General features: G+C 35.8%; 1 protein-coding gene across 2 annotated transcripts; it reads left to right on the plus strand.

Moving 5' to 3' along the window:
- Positions 1 to 1815: 1815 nt before the first annotated feature.
- Positions 1816 to 13877, plus strand: LOC136223286 (flagellar radial spoke protein 5-like). Of its 2 annotated transcripts, none has more exons than XM_066011214.1 (9): positions 1816 to 2179; positions 6039 to 6123; positions 6471 to 6587; positions 8369 to 8433; positions 8525 to 8613; positions 10635 to 10714; positions 11541 to 11652; positions 11813 to 11932; positions 13486 to 13877. In XM_066011214.1, the coding sequence occupies exons 1-9, from the start codon at positions 1879 to 1881 to the stop codon at positions 13666 to 13668; spliced, it is 1152 nt and encodes a 383-aa protein (XP_065867286.1). In that variant the 5' UTR covers positions 1816 to 1878; the 3' UTR covers positions 13669 to 13877. The 2 variants fall into 2 exon arrangements, with proteins under 2 accessions (XP_065867286.1, XP_065867287.1); XM_066011215.1 differs by lacking the exon at positions 1816 to 2179 and adding an exon at positions 3133 to 3494.
- The last annotated feature ends 9001 nt before the right edge of the window (positions 13878 to 22878 follow it).

Raw genomic sequence — 22878 nt, forward strand, 5'->3', positions numbered from 1 at the left:
ACATTGGAAAAGATCCCATAAAATCAATTCCCCGTACATCAAATATCTCACAATTCAAGATGGAATTGAAAGGCATTTCATGACGGCTAGAAATATTTCCAGTTCGTTGGCACCTATCACAAGTTCGAGTGAATTGAAAAGCATCTTGAAATAGAGTGGACCAATAGAACCCGCATTGCAATACCTTAGCGGTCGTTTTTTCCGGCCCATGGTGTCCTCCCGATTCTTTAGAGTGACAAAACTCAAGTACCGTAGCTGCCTCCTCTTGTGGTATACACCTCCGGATGATGTTATCACCTTAAATCTTGAACAGATATAGTGGAATGCCTCGCTTAAATATTGATTTGAAAACATTCATATAAAGAAACTCTGTAATGGAATTTACTGTAGTAAATGAAGAACACTTAAATATTGATTTGATTGTAAAAATGTAATTCATAAACATATAACATTAAACATAAATGTATGTAGAGATTCAAGAAAGAGAGAATGAAGTTTAAAGGGAATGATGATCTCTCTATCCTTTACATGTAGTCTTCTTCTTCTTCCTTGATCTTTGTTTCCACAATTCACTTGTAGAATGATAGGTTGCTCTCTAATTGTTTTGTAGTTTAAAGGCTTTATCCGCCCAATGAGCGTTTAACATTTTTTACAATCTTGATAGTAATTTTATTAAGGGGTCACCGTTGGTCATTGAACTTACATGATTGTCTCAAAATGATCACTCAATTTCAATTTGTCTCAATAAAATCACTCGATTTTGAGTTTTGTCTCAATCAAGTCATTACGGCGAGTTCATTGATAAAAAAAAGTACTGGAATGATGACATTAGTGACATGTCAACATGTCAGCATGAGTTAACCCAGAGCTCTGACTAAAACAGCATGTGTCATCCACGTATGTATCACTCGGTTGTCATGTGTCTGTTATTTTTATGGAAAAAAATAGTTTTTTTCCATAAAAATAACCGACACATGGCTTCAATGTGTCATTCGATAAAATATCTGAGTTGACTAATGCTGACGTGTCAAGCATGATGATACTTTTTAGGGTTAAGGTACAAAAATACCTCTAACATTTTGGGTCAGGAGTAATTTTACCCTTAACGTCTAAAATTGTGCAATTTTATCCCTACCGTTGGAAGCCAAGAGCAATTTTACCATTAATATTGATAAGTTGGGTTAATTTGATAAATAATTCATCAACTGTCTTCTCGGTCATGAATCTTGATATCTACACTTCACATGTGCGTCATTTTATTAGTATCAAATCACAAACATATGTATTGGATGTGAAAAAAAAACAAATTAGACAAAAAAATTCAAAAAATTCACCGAATTTATAAATATTAATCTCCAATTTTATTATTAAATTACAAAAACCATGAAATCATTTTTTTAGAACGAATTGATATGAAATTGGTGCAAAATAAAAAACAAAAATGTCTGTGTTTTATAATAGTATTTGAAATTGATCCAAATTATCAACGTTAAGGGTAAAATTGCTCTTTGCTACAAACGTTAAGGGTAAAATTGTACCATTTTAGACGTTAGAAGTAAAATTGCTCCTGACCCAAAATGTTAAGGGTATTTTTGCACCTTAACCCTACTTTTAACCATTGAAATTGCTAGAGTGACCTAATCAAGATAAAACTTAAAATTGACTGATTTTATTGAAATTAATTGAACATTTTGAGACAGCCATATAAGTTTGATGACCAATGCTGCATTTAACTCCTTTATTAAGGGTGGAAATTGAAATTTAGCAATTTTATTAACACCAATGCAAATAAAAACTCAAGTTGCATTTTGACCCCTCATAAATCATCTTTATCCTCCGCCATCGTTCTTCTTTCTCAGTCTCTGGTTTTTCAAAATTATGTCAGCTTCAATACACCATTTCTGCTCTTTCCCCCTCGCCTCGAAGCCCACTTCAGCTTCAATTGGTCCCGAGTCAGGGAGGCTAGGTGCTAGTAGAGTGAAGTGCTGCGCAGCAACAACCACTGAGTCCAGCCGAGTGACGGTGAAGAACGGGAATGATTCGTTGGAAATTTGCCGAGTCCTCAACGGAATGTGGCAAACAAGCGGCGGCTGGGGCCGTATTGACCGTGACGACGCTGTCGAAGCTATGATGAAGTATGCGGACGCCGGCCTCTCCACCTTCGACATGGCCGACCATTGTATGTACAAAATCTTTCTACTCTATAACCTTAATTTTGCTTTTCTCTAAATTGTGCATTTGATTTTTAGGGTTTTGATCATCCATGGCCATAGATTTTTTTTTCTCAACCCCAGCAAGTTCTTACAAAATTTGGGGATTTGGAGAAAGGCCTCAACTTTTATGTATTTTCATCAATTTGTCCGTGTAAATTACACCTATAGCATCTCAATTTTGATCTTACTTCATTTATGGTACCTAAATTTCAAAACCGGATGTAAAGTATTCCATTTCTAAACCATTTTCAAAGTTTTCTCTCTTAATAGCCAAATTCTCTCCTAAATAAACTATGAACTCAAAACCAAAAATTCAATAAATAAAGTTAGTTGTCATTGGAGTGATCAAATATTATAGAACTCATATGTTAATAAATGATAAAGTTCAAGGACTTTATATATGTTTTTGAAGTTCAAAAGCCATAAATGTAATTTACCCCAGTTTGTCCCTATTTGTTCAAGAATTTGAGTCAATCTTTTCCGTTTAGCTACGTTTTTTTAGAAATAATTTCGAGGTGTCCTTTTCCATTTCAGATTCCGTTTCTTTTCTGTGCAAAAGGTTACCTGCTATTGGAGTTACCAAATATTATAAGAATCTTATGTTAGTAAAAGATAAAGTTGAAGAACTTTCATATCTTTGAAGTTATGGGGCGATAAAAAAAAATATAATCAAAGTTGAGGGGCCAGGGCCATAAATGTAATTTAGCCAATTTGTCCCTATCGGTTCAAGAATTTGACCAAAATGCCCCCAAAAGGAGAATTGCCGTTTACAAGTAGGCCATATGCTCCCTATGCTTTAATATAGACCATCAAATGTAGTGGAAATAAATGGTGGAGAACCAGACATGTAAGTAGATAAGATAAAAATTAAAAATTACTAAAATTTAGGAGAAAAGGCTTTTATTTTTAGTTTTTCCCCCTTTTTTGGGAGCTAACAAGTCAGACCAAAAGTTCAAATATTTCTTCTTTCTATCTGGGGATAATTGGGCTCTTCTATTAAAATGTCACAGTGCATATGCCATTCTTTAGGGAGCTTCACCTTCAGTAGAAGGATTGGTGAATTTAGAAACATCAGTTTGAAGCCATTGCAATGTGTTTTAACCGAAGATAACCGGAAAATTATAGTGAAAAATGGGAAGGATTCATTAGATATATGTAGAGTTGTGAATGGGATGTGGCAGACAAGTGGAGGATGGGGCAATATTAATCGAGACAGTGCTGTTGATTCTATGCTTCAATATGCTGATGCTGGACTTGCTACTTTTGATATGGCTGATATATGTAATTGGATTGCAAATATATTGCTTCTATTTTGTCTATGTTGCGCAGAAACTCATTTCAGTAGCGTTTCTACCACAGTTATTAAAGGCGCGCCTCGGCTAAGGCTCCAGCCTTAGCGCCTCTGGAGCCCAAAGGCGGGCGCGGTCAGTCAGGCGCACGCCTCGGCTACCTTAGGGTATTTTAGGGTTGAGGGTATTTTAGGGTTTTTAAAGTTCAGAAAATAAAAGAAAAGCAGAGACAGACAAAGATAGACAGTTTTTACTCCACATATCGCAGCAGACATTTTGCTCTTTTAAAATGAAAGTGCCTATCAAACTAGAGGAGTAGGAAAAAATGTTGCAAATGTATCTAGTTCAAGTGTTAGGTCTAAGGCTAAGGCGAAAGATAAGGGTAAAATGCCTCTTATAGATGATGAATCCGACTTTGTAGATGATGAGTACATTGATGAGGAAGGTGACAATGATGATGAGATTGAGAACCTTATTCAAGAAGCATATGATGATGGAAGTGATGATGATGATGATTATGGTTCCGATGAAGATTAGGAAGGAAGACTAGGAAGTTAAAGATTAGTTGTTTACTAGAGTCAAGACTATTAGTGTTTTCTTTAGTTTTAACTTTTAAGTCGGAATTATGAGTTTATGATTATGCCTTGGTAGTTAACTAGAACTTAACTCATGTATTTTATGGTTTTATTGTTGGTATTTGACTATTTGTGATTATTTTGTGACTAGTATTATGAATTTATGATTTTTTTTGTGCGCCTCGAGTCGCTCGGGCGCGCGCCTTAAGTTGCGCCTTGCGCCAAGGCTCCAGGACCCCCTTGTGCCTTTAATAACTATGCTATACGCATAGTTGTTAAAGGCGCGCTTCACTCAAGGCTCAAGGTAGTGAGCTTTGATTGCACAAAGCGAGGCGCGGTTTAAAAGGCTCTCGCCTTGTGCGCCTCGCCTATGCCTCTTGAAGCCTTAATCAATGCGTGCCTCGGTATATACTGTTTTCACTAGTTTTTTTTAACTGTTTTGTGTAAACAAATGGCTTATTAATCTCAACCACTAATCTTATTTAAATAAGATTAAACTTAACCCTTGATTTAAATAAGAATATCAAGAGACATAGCTAAATATAGAAAGACTAGAGAGGGATTAAGAGCAGAAACTGCGACAGACCCACAAAAGAACAAGAGACATTAGCATATAGCGTTTCTCTATGGAGAGGACAATATTAATTTGGAGGATGATCTTGATGATGATTATTAGTTTTTATTTTTTGCGTTCTTTTTGATTGACAATGAATGATTATTAGTTTAGTAGCGCAATAGAGTATATATATATTTCTACGCCTCGTGTTCCTCAGGCACGCGCCTTCCATTGCGCCTTGAGCCTAGGCTCGAGGACTCCTTAGTGCCTTAGTGCCTTAGTGCAGCTTGTGCCTTTAACAACTATGCCTGTACGACCCAGTGTCCAGGCTCGTTTATGTAAATATTGAAAATAGGAAACGCGTTTATGGTTTAGAAAACCATTTCCATCGGCAAACACAATCCAATTGAAATTCCAATTTTGATTCTAGCTAATTGAAATTTACTCTTTAGCTAGAACTTCTTAAAAAGGGCGGCCCGGTCGCATTACGCGTCCCCGCTGAGCGAGGGTCCGGGGAGGGGTCCCACCACAAGGGTGTATTGGGGGCAAGCCTTCCCTTGCCAATTTAATTGGCAAGAGGCCGCTCCTAAGACTCGAACCCGTGACCTCTGGTCACACGGCAACAACGTTTTACCGTTGCGCCAAGGCTCGCCCTCTTAGCTAGAACTTCTTAATTGATGAAAATTTCCTTTCATAATTTCTAATCATTCCTATTCTCTGCTCACTCAAATCATTTATAGACTATAAATATCAATTTTTATTATTACTCACTTTTCATTGTTTTCTCAATAATTATATTATGTATTTTTTATTATTGTTATGCTTATGATAAGAGTTGTTCTTATGTATTCACTTTCATCGTGTCCATTTCCATATCCGTGTTTGTTTCCGTTTCCGTGCAACATAATCTTTTGTCATGCCTTCGATATGGTTGATTGTACATGTCAGATATTAATATAAAACCATGATTGAGCCTTAACTATCAGCTCGAGCTTTTAGTTCAATCGGTTCCATGACATGGTATCAAAACCTCTTGGACCAATCGATGGCAACGACATTAATTTGTGGAATTAAAAACACATAGTGGGATGGGCCTGGCTTGTACACCTTGCAAGCCCAAGAGGCATTTGCGTGTGGGTGTGTGTCAGAGATTAATATAAAACCATGATTGGGCCTTAACTATCAGCTCGAGCTTTTAGTTCAATCGGTTCCATGACAATACCTGATTATTTAGTTGAATGGTAAAGCAAGTTATATAGATGATTTGAATCTCTTAATCAGAGCTGAGTCACTTTGATGATGCCATTTTCACATATTTTGTTACATTATTGTAAATATAGAGTAGTTTATTGCCTTTTCTCCATGCCCAAGGTTTGAATTTCTCATGGTTTTGTCTCCCTTATAGATGGACCTGCAGAAGATCTTTATGGAATTTTCATTAATCGAGTTCGCCGTGAACGCCCACCCGAGTTCTTGGAGCAAATTAGAGGGTGAGCTATGATTACATTAATGTTATTATGGCTATGGTTTAATAGATGCTATTTCAGATGATAACGAGTTGGTATGTGCCTTAGTTTTTATGCGTACGAAACCTAACATTTAGAAACGAAAGGCTTGTTTGGTTTAGCTTTTGATATTGTTTACCGTTTGCTTGTTGTTGTTGTTTGTTGTTGCTCGTTATGGATAGATATTAGCTTCTAAAATATCGATTCAACATCTGTTTCTCAATCTTAATTAAACATTTTATATCTACTGCTTGGAGTAAAACAACAGAAAGAAGAACCAAAAGGACCCGAAATCTTACCGTGCGCTTACCTAATGTGTTTATGCTTTGCAGTCTTACTAAGTGGGTGCCTCCACCGGTTAAGATGACAAGTAGCTTTGTGAGGGAGAACATCAATGTTTCACGAAAGAGAATGGATGTAACTTCCTTGGACATGCTACAGTTTCATTGGTACTATTTCCCCCCTTTGATGGAATAAATGCTATGATAATGCTCCATTGGACCATTATTTCACGTTGATTGTCTGGTTAGAAATAATGCCCATGATAGTGCGCTGTAAACTAGGGTGAAATCGGATAAAGATTATCCAATTTTAAAACTGCAAAGAAGTCAGACAAAGATTGTCCGACTTCTTCACATTGTACCAGTAATGCTCGGGTTACGGTTTTATCAGACATCCAGCAAGGAAGTCAGACAAAGATTGTCTGACTTCTTGTTGGAAGAAAATCTTCCTTGTTGGAAGACGTTTCAAAAGCAGCATGGTTCTCCGTCCTGCTTTTGGGTGGGAATCTCCACAATATGAAGAAGTCGGACAATTTCAAATTTCATTGGTACTATTTCCCCCCTTTGATGGAATAAATGCTCTGGATAATGCTCCATTATTATTTTGCGTTGATTGCCTGCTTAGAAATAATGTCTTGTGATAGTGCTATGTAAACTAGGGTGAGATCGGATAAAGATTATCCGATTTTAAAACTGCATAGAAGTGGGACAAAGATTGTCCGACTTCTTCGCATAATGCTAGGTTATGGTTTTATCCGACATCCAACAAGGAAGTCGGGCAAAGATTGTCTGACTTCCTTGTTGGAAGTCATTCCAAAAGCAGATCGTGCTGCTTTTGGGTGGGAATCTCCACAATGTGAAGAAGTCGGACAATTTGTCCGACCTCTTTGCAATTTTAAGATTGGATAATCTTTATCTGACTTCACCTTAGTTTACATAGCACTATCACGGATATTATTTCTAATCGGACAATCAACATGAAATAATGCTCCAATAAAGCATTATCCAGAGCATTTATTCCATTTGATGTCGGGTTTTAAAGCTCGAAGTTAGACTCTGAAAGTTTATTTTTGGCTTAATGTATATTTACACCCTTAAACTTGGCAAGTTTTGCCTGTTGGCACCTTGAACTTTTTAAATAACCTATTACACACTTATAGTTGACATTAAAACCTATAGTTGGTTTTAAAAACCTACCACACACCTAAAGTTGGCTCATTCGGACTTCTTACACACAAAATCGTTGATCTGTCATCTTTGACAGACGAAGTCGTTGTGCGTGCTATAGAAAAAAGAAAAGCGTATTAGTTAAGGCCCAATCATAGATCTTATATTACTCTCCGACAACCTCATATGTCAAAGATGACAAATCGACAATTTTGTGTGCAGGAGGTCCGAATGAGCCAACTTTAGGTGTGTGATAGGTTTTTAATGTCAATTATATGTGTGTGATAGATTTTTAAAGCCAACTATAAGGCCTTGTTTGATAAAGCACTTAATTACTTAAATTAAAATATTAAGCACTTATTTAATTTAAGTGCGTTTGATAACGGTTGTTTCTCCACCACTTAAATTAGTTAATTAAGTTAAAAATCACTTATTTTGATAAGTCAAAATATTTAACTTAATAGTTTAAGTTAAACATTATCAACAAATATTTTTATAAAAGTTAAATCATTCAATACTTTCAGCACTTATAATATTCAGCACTTAAAATTCAGTACTTATTTTTTCAGCACTTAATTTTCAGTTTTATCAAACAGCACCTAAGTGTGTGATAGGTTATTTAAAAAGTTTAAGATGCCAATAGGCAAAACTTGCCAAGATTAAGGGTGTAAATATACATTAAGCCTTATTTTGTTTTTAGTTAACAGTAAGTGATTTTCGAGAATCTAGAGATAGCGCGATTCTTTTGGTGTTGATTTTCTGCTTTTATGGAACTTATATAGGTGGGATTATTCAAATACTGGCTACCTTGATGCTCTTAAACATCTTACAGACCTAAAGGAAGAAGGTCAGTGTTGTTTATGTTTGTTATTGTAATTGAAATGTTAGTCTATATATTTGATTTGATTGATTGCATTACTTCAGTGAGTGTTTTGCAGGTAAAATTAAGACCATTGCTTTGACAAATTTTGACACCGAGAGGTTACAAATAATTCTCGAAAACGATATCCCTGTCGTCAGCAATCAGGTGATTTTTCAAAACTTCAAATTCAAACATCTTTTTAGAACTGCATTTTTCTGTAGGGTAAATTACACCAATGGCTAAACTTCAAAACATAACATAAAAGTCACTCAACTTTACACTTTCTAACATTATGACCTATGTTGCATGAAAACAGAAGCGGAAACGGATACTGGGAAACGTAATTTCTAAAAAACATAGGAAACGAAAACATGGAGGAAACGTGTAAATATTAAAAATATAGGGACATTTATCAATATTAAAAATATAATAATATATTTAAAAAAACAACGAAGAACAATATGAAAAAAGTTCAAGCTCAATTGAGATTCAAGAGACAAGAATTATAGGAGAAAAAAATTTAGGTAAGTTCTTTAAATTGAAGAACAAAAGGAAGGAATTATCAGTCAAATAATAAGTTTCAATTTTCAGAATCTTAATCTGAATAGGAATTTCAAAATAGGAAGTTTGAATTTCCATAATTTTAAAAACTGAGAGACATGTTCCATATTTTGATTAATTACGGAAACATTTCGTATCAGTTTCCGAGAGTTTCTGTTTTTTCACAATTTCGGGCCGGAGGTGGTCCAGTTGTTAAATCCTTGAAAACCGTTCGAACCTGCTCGAACCGGCCGGTTCAACCATGAACCGGTTAAGCGGTTTGGTCCGGTTTGCTTTTAGGCATGTTTACTTTAAAAAATATATATAAATTTTGACAAAGGTAGGATTCGAACCTTGGACCTTTGATCTATAAACTCTAATACTCACCACTATACTACCATTTCACTTATGTCTATTATTAACTATTTAAGAATAAATAATAATATTATAACTTAAATAGTTAAAATATGATTTAGTATTATTTTTTTCAATTTAGATAAATATCATTAAAAAATTATTATATTTTCAGGTTAAAAAACATTATTATATTTTCTCAATATTAATACAGTTTAATCAGCATTTGATTTTAAATATATACAAATAAATTTTAAAAATCTAATAAATTTAAATTTAAGTTGAATTATAAAATACATATCCTATTAGCATATTTACATGTTAGTTATTAATAAAAAATAATCACTATTAATTTTAAAAGTATATATTTTCTTTAATTTTTATATTTATTTGTCATGTTAAATTTATTAATTTGATATCATGTTTTGATACTAAATAAAGGTGCTTTCTATGGTTACTTTGTTTTTGACAAAATACCATTACTTGGTGTGTTTTCACCATTGGATGGTGGAGTATAAAATTAATCCGATGGTGAAAACACACAAAGTAAGGCTTACTTTGTTAAAAACAAAGTAAGCATAGCCTTTACCCTAAAATGTTATTATATTAGTATAATTTTTATGAATATAGTTGATATTATACTATGTTATAAGATTAAATATGAATAAAAATATAATTTGCACATGATTTTTGAATACCGGTTGAACCCCGGTTGGATCCCGGTTAAACCTCAAACCCTTGACCATTTGTCTTTTCCGGTTATTTGACCGGTCCGGTTTTGACAATCATGGTTAACAACCTCAAAATGAAAATGTTCAAGAATTAAAATCCTTTAGAAAGACATTTACCATGAAAACCGCATTTTTTATTTTCCAAAATCACCATTTCTGTTGCTTTCTCCCTCTAAAAATTCACTTTCCTAACCAAACAACACCTAAATGACTTTAAAACAAAAATTTTGAAGAATGAAAGTTGCTAAGATATATCATCAATTCTTGGAATTTTTTTTATTTTGATGTCGTCAACAGTCATTTTGAGGCGTTGATTGAAGTTTAGTGACCATAATGTTAGAAAGTGTAAAGTTGAATGCCTTTTATGTCACGTTTTGAATTTTGATCATTTTGTGGCATTGTTTGAAGTTTGGTGACCAGAAAGTGTAAAGTTGAGTCGCTTTTATGCTACGTTTTAAGTTTAGTGGTCATACAAATTCAGTGTACATGGATGTAATTTACTCTCTTTCTGTAATCTGTATATTATAGCTGATTGTAACTGGTATGTTGTGATTCCATCAGGTGCAACATTCAATTGTTGATATGCGTCCTCAGCCGAAAATGGCAGAGCTCTGTCAACTTACGGGCGTTAAACTTATTACGTATGTGTATATATACGTGTTATAATTTGAGTGGTCAAGAATCAATTTTTAAGCACCAATATAAAACTTCTCAAAATTAAGCTATACTGTGTTTAAGATTCTTAACATGTAAAACATTGTGTCTAATAGAAAAATTGGATTTAGACCTAATAGGCCAAAAAAATTAGAATTTTGGATTTAAGGAGGGTCTAATAGGCCAAAAAAATTAGAATTTTGGATTTAGAGGGAGGCCTGACAGACCAAAACAATTTAGAATTTTGGATTTATAGAGCGTCTAACAGCACTTGTGCCAATTTTTAGCGTGCTGAATAGCACCGCAACAAAATTTCTTGGAGACAGGGGCCGGAATCACCACAGCCTCAAATTTTGTGGAAACAGAGGGGGCTGAAACTACCCCTGTCATGGTGGTTCCAGCGGCCAGCCCTCCCTGTATCCGCCCGTGGCTGTAGCATTTATGCATTTTGTGCCCATTTCTGTTTGAAGGCTATAAAGGGCGACCCGGTGCACTACGCATCCCCCCTAAGAAGAGGATCCGGGGAGGGGTCCCACCACAAGAGTATATTTGGGACATGCCTTCCCCTGCCAATTTTTTGGCAAGAGGCTGCTCCTAAGACTCGAACCCGTGAGCTTTCAGTCATACGACAACAACGTTTACCGTTGTGCCAAGGCTCGCCCTCTTCTGTTTGAAGGCTATGTTTTAGAAATAATGTTTCCTGGTGTTCATGTCCGTGTACATTTTCGTTTCGGTTGTCCGTTTTCGTTTCCATACAGAGATGCGTGTTTTGCTTGCACTATTTATTTGATTTCAATTGAGACAAATGTGCAGATATGGAACTGTGATGGGTGGGTTGTTATCCGAGAAATTCCTTGATACGAACTTGGCAATTCCGTTTGCTGGGCCACCTTTAAACACTCCTTCCCTCCAGAAATACAAAAGGGTAAAGATATAACATCTATGTTGCACAGAAACTCTTTCATTAGCATTTCGTGTCTGTTTCCATTTCTGTTTTCATTACTGTTTCCTAGCTAAATTTTTAGAAATAAGGTTTCCGTTTCTGTTTCCGTTTTCGTGTAATTAGATTTTGGTTTCTGTTGCAGATGGTGGATGCTTGGGGAGGATGGGGCCAGTTCCAAGTTCTGCTTCAGACCCTTAAAAAGATAGCTACTAAACACGGTGTAACCATTCCAACTGTTGCTGTAAAATACATACTAGATCAGGTAAATACTAGCTTTCCTGAAATCATCTCTACTATAGTTATTCTTAAGGGCGAGTTAGTGTCGTATTTGTGTCGTGTCAGTAGAGTCAAATGAGTTATACCTAATCCGATTTAAAACAAATTTGATTCAAAACAAAATTGTGTCATAATCGTATCAATCCAATCGGGTTAGTTTTCATTTTGTATCCTGTTTGCAGGTCATATGTAATTTATTAGGGGTGTTAACAAGCCGAATCGATACCGAACCTAGGTAGGCTCGGCTTAAGAATCTACAAGGTTGGGTTTGGCTCGAACTCGAAGCTTGTCAAGCTTAAAATTTTAGGCTCAGCTCAAGCTCAAGAGGACCAAAAATAGGCTGGGCTCGAGAAAAGCTCGCAAACGGCTCGATTGAATTAAAAGTTCATTAAACAAATTTAACAAGTAATTTACAACATATTTGAAGATATAATTATAAAATTAAAAGTCAATGAAACATAATCAAGCTTGTTCACGAGTTTTCGAGTCGAGCCTAAAGAAGCTCAAGCTCAAACTTGTTAATGCTCGCGCCGGATCCCCGTTAAGCTGAGGTTTGACCAAGCTATGAACGAGCCTCCTGAACTTGCTTGAAGTGACCTATTGGCTCCTAAATTTGTTTAAACCAAACATATTGGTTCCCTAAACTTGCTTAAAGTGATACGTGCTCCAACCTAAGCTTAATCATGCCATGTTAAGCAACTCGAAAGGGCTAATTGGTCGTTTTGAGACCATTAGATTCTTCTGGACAAGTTTGAGGGGTTAGAGATGGGATATAAATTACATCCATGGCCACTGCACTATTAAACCTCAAAAAGTAAGATAAAAGTCGCTCAACTTTACACTTTTTGATATTATGACCATTAAACTTCAATTAACACCTCAAGATGGAAAATTCTAACAATTTGATATTCTAAGCAACTTAAACTATTCGAAGTTTTTGTTTTGAGGTTATTTAGATGTTGTTTGGTTAGGAGAGGGAAAGTAAATTTTTAGAGAGGAAGCTCCAGAAACGATGATTTTGAAAAATAAAAAATATGTTTCCATGGGTGTAATTTACCCGTTAGAGGCCATATCATGAAAATGAATAAAGTTCAGTAGCCATGGGTGTAATTTACCCGTTAGAGATATATTGGTCCTGTTTGGCAATTAGCTGTTAGCTGATAGTTGATTACCTTTTTGGTTAGCGGATTTGACTAGCTGGTTTGACTACCGGATTGTGTGAACTTGTTTGGTAAAACTTAGTTGATTGCTAATAGCTGTTTGTCTAAAATGACAAATAAGGACATGATAAAACATTTATTTGGGATTAAAGAGTATTAATTAGGGGTAAAAATGTCCATAAAAAGATATGGAAAAATAAGCTAATTGAAAAAACTCATAAAATGAGCTTTTAACTCAATAAGCTCTTTCAAACCTCTCTTCACCAAACACTACTATTAGAGTTTTGACTTGTCAAAACTTCTAAAGTGGTTCAAACTACTAATTTTACTCCCGAAAGCTCTTCGTGTTGGGCATATAATTAAATTTGTGGAACTGCAGCCAGCTGTGGCGGGATCGATGATAGGGGTTCGGCTGGGATTATCGGAGCATATAAAAGATGCAAATGCTATATTTACACTAGCTCTTGATGAGGAAGATGTAAATAACATAAAACAAGCTACCAACAAAGGGAAAGACCTAATCAAAGTGATTGGTGACTGTGGAGATGAATACAGGCGCTAGCTAATGAACTAGTTATGGCTTGAGGTATATTTCTTTCTCTATGTATATTCCTAAAATGAGCTTATTTATTTCTTTTGCCTTATCAATAGATAATTATATATTTAGTTAAATGAAAGCAGTTCTCAGCATCAATGTTTTTGTAATTAAGATATGTTTGGACAAAGAAAATGTTGCAATTTGAATATATAAAATTTCGTGGCTTTTCTGGACTTGTTAATGGGTGGGTTGGAGATGGGGCGAGTTATTCCATTCCCATCTACAATGGGGATCTCCATCCCCGTCCCTATTAAGAAAAACGGGGATAAATTTGGACCTGTTTCCACCCCAATTAGTTAAATGAAACAGTTCTGAGCATCCATGTTTTTGTAATTAAGATATGTTTGGACACAGAAAATGTTGCAATTGGAATATCATAACTTCTGTACGCTTTTCTAGACGGGGTGGATTGGGTATAAGGCGAGTTATTCCATTCCATCTATAACGGGAATCCATTCCTGCCTCATTAAGAAAAACGGGGATAAATTTGGCCCCGTTTCCACCCTAATGGAGAATAGGGATCCCATTCGTTACAAACGTAATCTTATGGTTTGCAAAATTTTCATTTTTCATTGACCTTGAAAATTTTGAAAAATCATTAGATTTTTGTAATTTGGAAAATCATTAAATAAAAGCAGTTATGAGAATCAAAGTTTTGTAAGAAAGATACGTTGGACAAAGAAAATGTTGTAATTTGAATATCATAATTTCTGTACTGGTAATTCCATCGCTTTTCTAGACTTGTTAATGGAACAGGTTGGGGATAAGGCGAGTTATTCCATTCTCATCTATGACGGGGATGGGGGATCTCCATCCCCGCTTCATTAAAAAAAACTGGGATAAATTTGGAACTGTTTCCACCCCAATTAGTTAAATGAAACAGTTCTGAGCATCCATGTTTTTGTAATTAAAATATGTTTGGACACAGAAAATGTTGCAATTTGAATATCACAACTTGTGTACTAGTAATTTCATCGCTTTTCTAGACTTGTCAATGAGGCGGATGGGGGATAGGACGAGTAAAAGCATCTCCAACAGCCTCTTAGTTGGGGCCTTAAGTTAAAATTTGAGGAGAGAGTTAAAAACCAACTCCAACAGCCTCTAAGAGCCTACTGGCTCCTTATTTTATTTTTATTAATAATTTATTATTGACTAGTCTGTCTCGTCTCACTATGAGAATATGAAGAGTATTGTTGGAGATGATTAGGACTGTAGTCGAGCTGAAGTGAGTTTTGGCCTGTTTAGGCTTGGCTCGTCAGAAAATTGATGAGCTTGAGCTCAACATTCTGTTTATGAGCTGCTCACGAGCTCAACATCAATGTTTTTGTAATTAAGATATGTTGGACAAAGAAAATGTTGCAATTTGAATATCACAACTTGTGTACTGTCGCTTTTCTAGACTTGTTAATGGAGCGGGTTGGAGATAGGGCGAGTTATTCTATTCCCATCTATAACGGGGATCTCCATCCCCGCCCCATTAAGAAAAACGGGGATAAATTTGGACATGTTTCCACCCCAATTAGTTAAATGAAACAGTTCTGAGCATCCATGTTTTTGTAATTAAGATATGTTGGACATAGAAAATGTTGCAATTTGAATATCATAACTTCTGTACTGGTGATTTCATCGCTTTTCTAGACTTGTCAATGAGGCGGATTGGGTATAAGGTGAGTTATTCCATTTCCATCTGTAACGGGGATCTCCATCCCCATCCCTATTAAGAAAAACGGGGATAAATTTGGGCCTGTTTCCACCCCAATTAGCTAATTGTAACAGTTCTGAACATCCATGTTTTTGTAATTAAGATATGTGGGAGAAAGAAAATGTTGCAATTTGAATATCATAACTTCTGTACTGGTATTTTCATCGCTTTTCTAGACTTGTTATCGCTTTTCTAGACTTGTCAATGGGGCAGATTGGGTATAAGGTGAGTTATTCCATTCCCATCTATAACGGGATCCCCATCCCTGCGTCATTAAGAAAAACGGATATAAATTTGGCCCCGTTTTTACCCTAATTGAGAATAGGGATTCCAATTGGGGATGCTTTTTTTAAGGGTTAATTATAAATAGATGTCCTGTGGATTTACGGATTTGCATATAGCTACCTTTGGTATTTTTCGTTACAAATGCAATCCGATGGTTTGCAAAATTTTCATTTTTTATTCACCTTGAAAATTTTGAAAAATCATTAGATTTTTGTAATTTGGAAAATCATTAAATAAACGCAGTTCTGAGCATTAATGTTTTTGTAATTGGACAAAGAATGTTGTAATTTGAATATCATAATTTCTGTACTTGTAATTTCATCGCTTTTCTAGACTTGTTAATGGGGCGGGTTGGAGATAGGGCGAGTTATTCCACTCCCATCTACAATGGGGATCTCCATCCCCGTCCCCATTAAGAAAAACAGAGATAAATTTGGACTTGTTTCCACCCCCAATTAGTTAAACGAAACAGTTCTGAGCATCCATGTTTTTGTAATTAAGATATGTTTAGACACAGAAAATGTTGCAATTGGAATATCACAACTTGTGTACTGGTGTAATTTCATCGCTTTTCTAGACTTGTCAGTGAGGCGGATTGGGGATAGGACGAGTTAAAGCATCTCCAACAGCCTCTTAGTTGGGGTCTTAAGTTAAAATTTGAGGAGAGAGTTAAAAACCAACTCCAACAGCCTCTTAGTGACTTTTCAAATCATTGAAAGCCTCTGAGCTCCTACTGGCTCCTTATTTTATTTTTATTAATAATTTATTATTGAGTAGTCTGTCTCGTCTCACTATAACAATAATAAATAAGGAGAGAATATGAAGAGTATTGTTGGAGATCATTAGGGTTGTAATCGAACCGAGTCGAACTGAGTTTTGGCCTGTTTAGGCTTGGCTCGTCAGAAAATTGATGAGTTTGAGCTCAACATTCTGTTTATGAGCTGCTCGCGAGCTCAACATCAATGTTTTTGTAATTAAGATATGTTGGATAAAGAAAGTGTTGCAATTTGAATATCATGACTTCTGTACTGATAATTTCATCGCTTTTCTAGACTTGTTAATGGGGCGGGTTGGAGATAGGGCGAGGTATTCCATTCCCATCTACAATGGGGATCTCCATCCCTGTCCCTATTAAGAAAAACGGGAATAAATTTGGACTGGTTTCCACCCCAATTAGTTAAATGAAACAGTTCTGAGTAGGGGTGCCAACGAGCTTGTGTAGTTCGCAACCAGTTCGAGTTCGGCTCGATCAAAGCTCGGTCAAAGCTCGGCCCGATTGGGCTCGGCTCGAGGATTAACGAGTCAAAACACGAGCTTTCTTAGGTTCGACTCGAAAGCTTGCGAGCAAGCTCGATTATTTTTTAATATATATTTTACCAATACTTAATTATATAGATATATATACACATTTCAATAATCTTACTTTTTAAATTTTATTAAGAGTCATAAGTTATAAGTCCATTAATAAATTATCACAATTTTTTTGGCCCATACATAATTTATCCAATCCAATATGTTTTAAACTTGGGCCAAGCATAAAAAAATTTGAATTGTTGATATTTTATTTTGTTTATCTAATTACTCTTTATTTTTTCTTTATTCTCAAAATTATTTGTTAAGTTGGATAATAACAATATTAAATTTTGAACTTTAAACTCGAGCCGAATCACGAGCTTTTTTCGAACCGAGCCCATTACAAGCTTGAAAATGTAAAAACCAAACGAGCTCGAGCTGGCTCGAAAAGAATCGAGCTCGAGCCGAGCTTAAAAAATCCAAGCTCGACGAGCTTCGAGCTCGAGCTGAGCCAAGTCAGGTTCGGTATCGGTTCGGCTCGTTGGTACCCCTAGTTCTGAGCATCAATGTTTTTGTAATTAAGATATATTTTGACAAAAAAAATGTTGCAATTTGAATATCATAACTTATGTACTAGTAATTTCATAGCTTTTCTAGACGGGCCGGATTGGGTATAAGGCGAGTTATTCCATTCCCATCTATAACGGGGATCCCATTCCTACCTCATTAAGAAAAACGGGGATAAATTTGGCCCTGTTTTCACCTTAATGGATAATAGGGATTCCAATTGGGGATGCCCCTTTTTTTAAAAAGGTTAATTGCAAATAGATGCCTTATCGTTTCATGGATTTGCTGATATATAACTGTGGTATTTTTCGCTATAAATACAACCATGTGGTTTCCAAAATTTTCATTTTTTATTGATCTTGCCAAATTTGGTTGATAACGACTTGGAAATGAAAAATTTCAAGAATTAAAGTTGTTTAGTATCATATTTACTATAGAATCACATTTTTTATTTTTCAAAATCATCATTTTTGGAGTTTTCTCTGTTTAAACTTTAACTTTCTCTCTTATAAAAAAAAACACCTAAATGGTCTCAAACCAAAAAAGTTGAACTAAAATTGTTTAAAATATTATTTAACTCTTGAAATTTTTCATTTTGAGGTTGGTATTGGTCAAATTTGGCAAAATCAATAAAAAATAAAAAATTTGTAAACCTTAAGGTTCCGTTTGTAATAAAAAAAATACCACAGATACTCGTCTACAAATCCGTAAAACACTGGATCTATTTATAATTAACCCTTCTTTAAATTTTTTCTCAACTAATATTGGAAAAAAGCATATTTAAATCTATGATCAATTCAATTTTTACTGATTGAGTTATTGATTTTTAAATAGATATATTAAGCGCGTGGTCAATTATTTTTTAACACGGATTAATTTTGAAAGAGATTTTGGTTTAATTGACAGTTCAGTTCAATTTGTAACCAAACTGATGCTCATCCCAATTTATTAGTGCTGAAGGTGTTGAAATAGTCATAAAATAATGAATAGTTGTTAAGAGGTAAATTGTAGGTTGAGGAAAATTTCACAAAGAACTTCATTTTGTTTCAATAAAATCATACTGACGATTTCATACTGGAATAACGATGTGGAATTCATGTTGGAAATTGTACCGGTGATTACTGATGGTTGAGGAAAATTTCACAAAGAACTTTATTTTGTTTCAATAAAATCGTTGAAATTTTATTTTTGTTTCAATAAAGTCATACTGACGATTTCATACTAGAATAACGATGTGGAATTCATGTTGGAAATGATTGACTTTTACATAGAGGTGATAAAAGTATATACAATCCGATTACACGACACAAAATTCATACTCAATTTTAGTGTTTGGATTTAGCTTAATAGGTAATGTGTAATTTTTGGGTTATATTAGAGTTGATATGCTAACTCGAAAATGACATGAAATGGCATGAATATTTAAAATTGTTAGTTATATTCTCTCATGTTTTTACATGCCATATTTATTAATAAAGGTAATGAAATTACAATCATTATTTATAAAAATGACTCGAATCTCTTATATTTTTCAAAATCATTATTTTTGGAGTTTTCTCTATTTAAACCTTAACTTTCTCTCTTATAAAAAAACACTTAAATGACCTCAAACCAAAAAAATTGAATTAAAATTGTTTAAAATATTATTTAACTCTTGAAATTTTTCATTTTGATGTTGTTATCGGTCAAATTTGGCAAAATCAATAAAAAGATGAAAATTTTGCAAACTTCAAAGTTCCGTTTGTAATGAAAAATACCATAGGTACCCGTCTACAAATCCATAAAACACATGATATCTATTTATAATTAACCCCTTTTTAAATTTTTTTCTCAACTAATATTGGAAAAAAGCATATTTAAGTCTATGATCAATTCAATTATTATTGATTGACTCATTGATCTTTTAAATAGTTATATTAAGCGTGTGGTCAATTATTTTTTAACACATAAAGTTTAATTTTGAAGAGATTTTGGTTTAATTGACAATTCAGTTCAATTTGTAACACTGAAATTATATTATAATAAATATTGTGGATTTTTATTTTAACTGGTGTTCGAAATATTGTGGATATTCAATTACTTTTAGTTTGCATATATTATATGAGCAATGAAATTTAGTAGTCATTGAATCATTGATGAAAAACAAATATAAAATCTTAATGGGCAAGAATACTAATTAATTGTATTATAATAAATAAGAAAATAGAACTAAATAAAAAAGATAACATATAAAGTTAATAGGAAAATAATATAATATGGTTAATTTAATTGTGACGTTTAGTTTAAATTGGATATATTTTGTAAACGTTAAGCTTAAATTCATATGATTTTGTAAACGTTAAGCCTATATTGGTGCTATTTTGTACATGAGGCCTAAATTGATGCTATATTGTAAACGTTAAACCTAAATTGATATTATGTTATAAACGTTAAGCCTATATTGGTGCTATTTTGAACGTTGAGCCTAAATTGGTACTTCCCCAAAAACCTTAGGCCTATTATAAATGACTCGAACCTCTTATATCGTTACAAGTTTTTACAAGTTATCCTTAATAGAAATAGTGTAATAAAATGTGATTTGTAAATACATTACATGATTCTGGACTATTGGATGGTTAGTGTTAATATACTTGATAACTTGCAGAATTTGATTGGATGATTCTCGTAGTAATAACCTGCAAAACAAAACCGGAGACAGGATCTCCGGGAAAACTCTTCGACGATCAAGTCAGTTTTATATGGAATTTAGTAAATCGATAGTCGTGTATATAGGAAAAGATGTGAAAAAACTACCTCTCTCCTAGCTTCCTTATTTCTTTTATAAGCACCTTTAGGTAATCGCCTTCGGCGGTTACTCCTCCTGTGCCACGTCCCCCACGTAGTCATGTACGTGGTCCCTTATAACCGTTTCTCTGAATGGGTGGTTTTAGTGTATTTATTAGGATTCCGGGCTTTCCTTTATTAGGAGCCCATTCAACTTGAACCATGGGCTTAAGTTATCGCCGGTTGGGCCCGTGTTTTGGATTCGGCCCAGTTGGCTTCGCGAATCATCACATGCCTCCCCCCTGGTTTGGTAAGAGCCCTTTTAGGGTCTTTTCATATGTCCAGGCAACTCTTCACATTCGTCTGGGTATTTGAAATTTGGGGGTTTTAACCAGTAGCTCTTTTGTTTTCTGTCATTTCTTCTCCAGCATCAACCCTCTTGTCTTCGTTCTTCCCTGCGTTTTTTCTCACATGTAAGTTTCTCTTCCTGTAACTCCTTCAGCCATTTTATTTCTGTTCGTTTCCCTTACCGATATGTCGAACCCTGAACTTGATTTCACACCCTTCGACGAAAATTACAATCGCGAGGTGCCCCATGAGGTTGATGAGATGATCGATGAAGTTTCAACTAGCTCTCCTAGGTCTGATTCTCATCCCGTCGAGTTTCTCCATCTGGCGAATACAACTGATGAGGGCCTAGGTTTCGACCCTAGGAAGTTGATTCCACCACCTATCCCAACTCCCCGTTTATTACCGAAGAAGGATAGGTCGGGAAGCTTAGTTTGCCGCGAGACGATTGACGACTTGCGGGAGCAGTACCCCTGGCTTCAAGGCCTGGAAACAAGCATTCCCGGGGAAAATAGAGGTCCCGGCGACTTCCCAAAGGGGTATTTTACCATTTTTGTCACCCAAATTATCTGCGGTTTCACGTATCCGCTGGCGGATGAGATTGCTTCCATCCTTGATGGTTATGGAATCGCACCTGGACAACTGCATCCTAATGGATGGGCCGACTTGACCCTGGATAAATTTTTGGCGGATTGTCTGGAGGTCTCCTTCTCGCTCAAGATCTTCTCCAAGCTTCACCACTTCAAAAGTTCGGGGGAGTATTTTACCTTCATCCGACAGAGCGGTTACTACGGCTTTGATGAGAAGTCGAACAAAATCCGCGAGTGGGATAAGTCTTATTTCTTCATCAAGTTTAATGAAGAGAATCCAAATTTTCTTCGCTGCTGGGGTCGACCTAATGTAAAGAGTTTGAACTTTGGTTATCCGAGCAAGGAAGAATCCGCCATTATAAAATTCTTGAAGAACACTCCCCCTTTCATATGGACGTATGATCAGGCATTCCATATGTTAAGGAGCCGAGTGGCGATTGCCTATCGCGAGGGAGATCATGTTGTCTATATCCCTTATCGCGTTTTTGTACAAGGTATTGTTAGTTTATTTCCCTTTTGATGAATTCTTTTAACCCTTTGCAGGGGTGACCCTTTATCCCAACTCGCTGCAGATCGAGAGGCGAAAGCTTTGGCGAGGAGGAAGAAACGGCTGGCGGAAGCAACCTCTTCCGCAGGGGCGAATCCATCTGTGGAGGCGTCTCCTTTTGTCGAGGCAACTTGTACTGCCATTGTTTCCGTGCCGCCGGACCCCGTTTCTGAGGACCTTACATTAAATCGGAAACGGAAGAACAATGCGGATGTAGAGTCTTCCCGCCCTAAGAAGAAAAACACTTCTGCGGTCTTGCATGTTGGTGGTACGCCCGTATCCTCCCCATCAAAGGAAAAGTACCACGCTCCCTTCCACGAGGTATTATAATTTGCCTTCTTTTCTCGTTTTCTTTATTTTCACGTTTCTCGGTTTCTTTATTTTCCACCACATCGTATTCTCCTGACTCTTTTCCTTACGCATTCGCAGTCGATCCCCGATATGAGCGGATGGTGGACTAGAACCTTCGGTAAGGCTGTGAACTTTTCCTGTAAGGACATTGTTTCTTCTATAGGCAATGTCCTTGGACGACTCCCATCTGCCTCTCGCATCCGCGAAAAAGTGCCGCTTCCAACTGCTATGGAGGGAATTGAGAAGCGTGCTATAGAGGTATACTGCTTTTGACTCACGTTCTATCTTTCAACTATACGCCTCCTTTTGCTCTTCCATTCATGTGTCGCCCAATGTGCAGATTATCAATTTTGCGGAGGGTGCCCTCTGTAGGGATGCTGAAAGGGCGAGAGAGCTGGAAAACCTTGGTACTGAATTGGCGACTCAGAAGTCGCTCCTTGATGATGTCCAAGGCAAGGTAAAGTTTCTCGAGGATGCCTGTCAGAAAGCTGTCAGCGAGAGGGAGGAAGCTCTTAAATTACTCCAGGCTAAGTCCAATGAGCTTCAGAAGGCCGTTGATAATCTGAATTCGGCCAACGAAGCTTTGGAGATGCAAAAGAGGAAGGCGAAGGAGATCGTAGCTGAAGAAAGCTCCCGCATCTACTGGTATGGAGAGCGGATCCATGCGGCCTATGAACATGAGCATCCAGAGCGCGTACTCAATCGCCCCAAAGTTTCCATTCCTGAAA

The sequence above is a fragment of the Euphorbia lathyris genome, chromosome 3 (assembly GCF_963576675.1).
Source record: "Euphorbia lathyris chromosome 3, ddEupLath1.1, whole genome shotgun sequence".
NCBI lineage: Eukaryota > Viridiplantae > Streptophyta > Magnoliopsida > Malpighiales > Euphorbiaceae > Euphorbia > Euphorbia lathyris.

Bases quoted from the DNA above. Each gene is read 5' to 3' on its own strand.
- LOC136223286 (XM_066011214.1), top strand. From the start codon at position 1,879: ATGTCAGCTTCAATACACCATTTCTGCTCTTTCCCCCTCGCCTCGAAG. The intron at 2,180-6,038 runs GTATGTACAAAA...TCTCCCTTATAG, and splicing joins CTTCGACATGGCCGACCATT to ATGGACCTGCAGAAGATCTT. The intron at 8,434-8,524 runs GTCAGTGTTGTT...AGTGTTTTGCAG, and splicing joins TACAGACCTAAAGGAAGAAG to GTAAAATTAAGACCATTGCT.